The 6,058-nt window shown below is 48.7% G+C and overlaps 2 protein-coding genes across 2 annotated transcripts in view; both read right to left on the bottom strand.

Annotated features, from left to right (window-relative positions):
- Window positions 1–6,058, bottom strand: part of LOC116818948 (uncharacterized) — a 791,372-nt gene that overhangs the window by 758,313 nt on the left and 27,001 nt on the right.
- The window catches only part of LOC116824027 (uncharacterized), a 124,465-nt gene continuing 124,299 nt past the window's right edge, over window positions 5,893–6,058 (bottom strand). Inside the window, exon 3 of the mRNA XM_075071428.1 lies at window positions 5,893–6,039. Coding sequence (XP_074927529.1) covers window positions 5,963–6,039 — 77 coding nt within the window. The 3' untranslated portion in view covers window positions 5,893–5,962. The remainder of the gene's footprint in view (window positions 6,040–6,058) is intronic.

The following is a 6,058-nucleotide window of genomic DNA, read 5'->3' as shown; positions in this document are numbered from 1 at the left end:
GTCTAAGGGAATTGCTTGTGACTTGTGGTGCCAGTGGGGGTGAGACCGAAGTCCTCTTTGTCTGGCTGGTTTGGTTTGCCTTAAAGGCGGAAAAACCCCAGCCTTGGGCTGTAACTGCCCTATTTGAGCAATTGGTCCTCAATTGGCACTCTCAGTTGGGTCCCGCCAGAACTGCATCGTCACACCATCCTGGGGAAAGGCAAAAAGACCAAAAGAGAAAGAAGGGTGGCCAAGGCCTTGGGTACCCGAATCCTGATACAAGGACAGAGGGTCACCTGTGTAGGCAGATGTACACAGGCAACTGAAGGGGAGGGCCCTGAGACTACTTCCAACTCCAGCCTCATGGAGCCAGCCGAGAGCGTAGAGACAGATCCCTCAGAGTTCAGGCTGTTAAGCCCAGAGAGAGAGACTTTTGGACAGGACCAGGTGGAAGATCCAAGGTACAAGAATGCCAGGAAGGAGGTGGCTGAGAAAAATCGGGTACCCATAGAGGGAAAGGCCCGGGGGTCAGGGCCTTATATTGTGATCAAGACGAATTTCCTATAACAGGTTGTGCAAATGCAGGAGCAAGAGGTACACCAGCTCCTAGTCCCCCAGAAACACCAGAAGGGAATATTAGGCCTCGCTCACAGTTACCTTTTTGGAGGACACTTGGGAGTGCAGAAAACCCAGGCGAGAATCTTACACAGGTTCTTCTGGCCGGGGGTACATGAAGACATCTGGCAGTACTGTGCCTCTTGCCCCAAATGTCAACTGCACAGCCCTTGTCCACATCTAAGAGCTCCTCTGGTACCCTTGCCGATCATCGAAGGTCCGTTTGAGCGGATCGCCATGGATCTTGTGGGGCCGCTAGAGAAAATGACCCGAGGCCACCAATATGTGCCTGTCATCCTAGACTATGCAACCAGGTACCCAGAAGCTGTCCCCTTATGAAACACAGCTTCCAAGAGCGTTGCCAAAGAATTAGTGACAATCTTTGCCTAAGTAGGGCTACCAAAAGAAATCCTCACAGACCAGGGAACACCATTCATGTCCAAGTTGATGAAGGACTTGTGTTTCCTGCTCCATATCCAGACCCTGCAGACCTCAGTTTACCATCCACAACCGATGGTCTAGTGGAAAGATTTAACCAAACCCTCAAGGCCATGATAAGAAAGGTGGTAAGCAAGGATGGGAACGATTGAGAGAACCTACTACCGTACCTCATGCTCACCATCTGTGAGGTCCCCCAAGCTTCCACCGGGTTCTCTCCCTTTGAGCTGTTGTATGGATGCAACCCCCAAGGCATCCTGGACATAGCCAAGGAAATTTGGGAGGAGGAACCCAATGAGGGGAAGAACATAATAGAACATGTACTATGGATGAGGGACTGGATAGCCCGGGTCACTCCCATAGTAAGTGAGCACCTAGAGAAGGCTCAAGAGGCCCAGAGAACCTACTACGACCGTCAAGCCAAGTTTTGTCAGTTTCACAACCTGGTGACCGAGTAATGGTACTGGTACCCATGGCCGAAAGAAAGGTGTTGGCTCAGTGGGAAGGGCCCTATGAAATAGTTGAACCTGTAGAGAAAGGAAATTACAAGGTGCGACAACCAGGACGTCAAAAAGTAGAGCAGATATAACACGATATCAACCTTCTTGAAAACCATGGCATGCGCAAGAGGCATGCACAGTGATTCGAGAAGAGCTGCACCCAGGGAACAAAAATCATGAACAGGTGAGGGTTGTCTCCTGATCTAACGACAGTCCAGAAGAAAGAGGTAACTGAAATGATTGCCAAATATCAAGATGTATTCTCGACAAAGCCCGGGTCGCGCAACCGGGACATATCATCATCACAAACCCTGGGGCCAGAGTATCTATGAGGCCTTACCCAGTGCCAGCAGCCAAAAGGGAGGAATAAAGCTGAAGTCAGGAAAATGCTGGAGATGGGGGATCGTCGAAGAATCCCACAGTCAGTGGTCCAGCCCAATAGTGTTGGTGCCCAACCTGATGGTACCACAAGGTTCTGCAACGACTTCCATCGACTAAATGAGATATCCCAGTTTGATTTCTACCCTATACCCGTATAGATGAACTAGTGGACCGTCTGGGGAACGCCCGGTACTTGACAACCTTAGACTTGACAAGGGGGTACTGGCAGATTCCCCTAGCTGAAGATGCAAAGGAAAAGACAGCGTTTTCTACACTAGAGGGTCTCTTCCAATATAGTCCTTTCCCTTTGGTCTACATGGGGCTCCAGCTACCTTTCACCGCCTCATGGACAAGTTATTACGCCCCATACCAGTTATGCTGCAGCCTACTTGGATGACGTGGTGATTCATACCCCAGATTGGGAGACCCACTTGGAAAAAGTGGGGGCGGTCCTTGATACCTTGCAGCGAGCTGGCCTTATGGCAAACCTTGTTAAGTGCACTGTAGGGTTCATGGAGGCCAAAATCTTGGCTACGTGGCAGGAAAATGTCTGGTAAAACCCAACTGAATAAGTTAGAGGCCTTTCAAAATTGGCCTCGGCCGAGTCGTAAGAAGCAGGTCTGAACATTAGTAGGGGTGGTGGGGTATTACTGTGTTTCATCCCCATTTTGCTACAAGGGCAAGTCCCCTAACGGACTTAGTGAAGGCCTGTGGTCCTGACCCAGTCAGATGGTCCAATACAGCAAAGAGGGCATTCGCGGACCTACAGACTGCCTCTGCACTAACCCCGGATTGATAGCCCAGGTTTCACCAAGGACTTCATCCTATGACAGACGCATCCGAGATAGGGTTAGGGCCGTTCTGTCACAGATGGTTGGGGAGGAGGAACACCCAGTTCTCTATCTCAGTAGGAAACTCCCTCTGAGGGAATAAAAATATGCAGTAGGAGAGAGAGAGAGAGTGCCTCGCCGTTAAAATGGGCCATGGAAACATTGCATTATTCCTGCTGGAGCACAGATCTATCCCTTGTGACTGACCATTCCCCTCTTCAATGGATGCAATGGAACAAGGAAAAAGAACACAAGGGTAACCACGTGGTTCTTATCCCTCCAACCTTTCCAGTTCTGCATAAAGCACACAGCAGGGAGTCGCCATGGCAATGCCAATGGCTTATCACGCATACACTGTCAGCGTCCCAAGCTGTCCAACCTCTTTGTGTTGAGCAGGGGGGAGGATAGGTGATAAACCCAGCCAGTTGGGTACAGCAGAATAGAGAAGGCAGATATACATGGGCCACTGGATTAACAGTTTTCTGTTCCCTGACTGACAAGAGCAGGGGCTGCTCCAGGCTAATGAGAACATCTGACTCTAATTAACCTGCAAAGAGTCAAGGTGAGGCCATTAAGCTAATGTGATCACCACTGATTCTAATTAAGGCCCCACTGATACTAATAAAAAGGGCTCACTCCAGTCAGCAGAAGAAGCAAGGGAGTCAGAGGAGAGGAAGTGCGGCTGAAGGGCTGGTTAATGAAGACACCCTCAAGCCATCGGTAAGGAGCCCTAAGTAAGGGTGAAGAAGGAGAAGCAGGAGAGCTGTGGGAAGTAGCCCAGGGAAATGTAGCAACTCTGGCAGTGAAAGGTTGGCTGCCAACAACTGCTACCATTAGGGTCCCTGGGCCAGAACCTGGAGTAAGGGTGGAGCCGGGTTCCCCCAACCCACCACTACAGGAACATCTCCTGGGAGGGAAGTCAGGCCCCTGTCAGGACAGGAGGCTAAACTGTTCTGAAATAAACCCCCCAGGACAAACAGAGACTGTGGGAGTGCTCTCACCAACCTCCTTGCAGGCCTATGATGAAAAGGGCCTCAGTAGACTGTAACCTGCCCTAGAGAGAGAAGGGCTATGTGGAGAGTCACAGTGGCCGACTGAGGCTAGCATAAACCACCTTTAGAAGTGCAGGACCGATGGGGGCAATGGTCAGAGCTCTGCCACAGTGGATACGAAAGCTGGCTAGATTGTCAGGCTCAATGGCTGATGGCTCAGTGATTAATGGCTCAATGTCTATTGGCAGCCAGTATTAAGCGGCGTGCCCCAGGGTGCGTCCTGGGACCAGTTTTCTTCACATACTTATTAATGATCTGGATGATGGGATAGATTGCACCCTCAGCAAGTCGCGGATGACACCAAGCTGGGGCAGGAGGCAGATACAGGCTGGAGGGTAAGCATGGTCCAAGTGACCTAGACAAATTAGGAGGATTGGGCCAAAAGAAATCTGATGAGGTTCAACAAGGACAAGTGCAGAGTCCTGCACTTAGGATGGAAGAATCCCATACACTGCTACAGGCTGGGGACTGACTGGCTAAGCAGCAGTTCTGCAGAAAAGGACCTGGGGATTATAGTGGATGAGAAGCTGGATATGAGTGTAACTGCTACAAGGGGGAAAAGGGGGAGGGAGGGAAGAAGAGAAGGGCTTAGCTAAAAGTAAAGTATAAAAAAGGTAACCTGCTTGTATTAGGTGTGCTGGATCTGATGCGTGCCAAGTCTCCCAGCACCGCTTTGAGATCTCAAATAAACTTTGCTTGCTTCTCCACCCTGGTGTTTATTGGCGCTAAGCACTCTGAGTACGAACTACTGTTGCTTGCCTCGGGCAGCCTCTGTGCCTGCAACACTAGGAAGGTGGTGGAATCTCCATCCTGAGAGGTTTTTAAGGCCCAGCTTTACACAGTCCATGGCTGGGATGATTTAGTTGGTGTTGGTCCTGCTTTGAGCAGGGGATTGGACAAGATACCTCCTGAGGTCTCTTCCAACCCTAATCTTCTATGATTCTCTCTGTACTTCAGGAAACTTTGGATACAAATGTTAAAAGACAGTTGTGTCCAATTTCATCATGGCATCCTTTAGGAATGTGACCAATGCCACTTAACTAGGGAGCAGGGTTCTAAAGAGAGTTTACCTGGGACACAGTTCACCATAGCTTCCATCTGGGGGCGGGGGGCGGGGAATCAACCACCACTACCTGTAATTTCTACCCAAGCTCTTGTCAAATCTTTGACCTTACTTGGAGTAATTTTACACTTTTCTGGCGCAGAATTCTTCACCAACCACACAACAGATCAGTAGCGATAGTGAGGTACAACTCCTCCAACTGTGCCCTTTTATTTCTTTAATCTAATGGCACTGATTTAAATTAGGGACTAAATTCAGGTGCGGCTTAGAATCCCTGTAAGACACCAAACGTCAGGTCTCTATTAACAATAGGTATCTTTTTGCAGTTATATCACATTCAACGTGGATTTCATTTTCTACACATTTGCAGCATCTCCCAGGGATGAGTTGAACAGAAATGTCACTTCCATTTCCCCCCCATCTCTACCTACAAAGGGATTGCATTTCCCAATCAATAGGCAACATGATTAGGAAGGAGATATCTTCAGGAGCGACCTCTTGCAGGGCCTAGGCCACAACTGCTGTGGGAGCCCAATGCATGGGTATTTTGCTTAGTTACAAGTCATTTACTAGGGAATCCTCTTCCCAGAACTTTAGAAAAAATATTGACCTAACCAACTGAACAACAGGGGGGATTGGGATAGTGATGGGGAATAAGGGAATCCCTCTAACTTACCCTAAACACTTCTGCTGTTACTGCAGGTGCAATGACATTTTTCCCTATCCCTGCCCTGTTCCTTCTCTTTGTTATAGTTCAATATACTTTAAATGAGGAAAATGGTAGTCAAAATATCTGCTTTCCAACACAACTTGAAGCAACATCAGAGCAACTGGGAATGAAAAAACTTCTTCCCCAAGAGGGAACTTGATGACTAACAGTTGCTTTGAAATGGGGGAACAGTATAACCGTGATGCTCAGGGTTTGTTTAGACTAGGAAAAGTGATGGAGTTTAGGTCAGGTCAACGGGAAAGCTAATGCCAACCACTGCACCTGAGCTGCATCTGCTCTACAAGTATAATTGTCTTTTTACACAAAGATCACTAACTTGAGTAGCCAACGCCATGTAAAGTCCTAGTGGATGGAAGGCAGAGGTAGTTTTTGTCTCAGTGTAGCTTGTTGGGATCAAACCTCTCTCCTACCTGGAGGTGATGAATATTCCTGGCAGGAGGGACACACACATCTATGACTCAAAAGAAAAG

Source organism: Chelonoidis abingdonii, chromosome 11 (genome assembly GCF_003597395.2).
Source record: "Chelonoidis abingdonii isolate Lonesome George chromosome 11, CheloAbing_2.0, whole genome shotgun sequence".
In the NCBI taxonomy this organism is placed as follows: Eukaryota; Metazoa; Chordata; order Testudines; family Testudinidae; genus Chelonoidis; species Chelonoidis abingdonii.
Note: the sequence above shows the minus strand (reverse complement) of the source record. Positions and strands in the feature narration are given on the sequence as shown.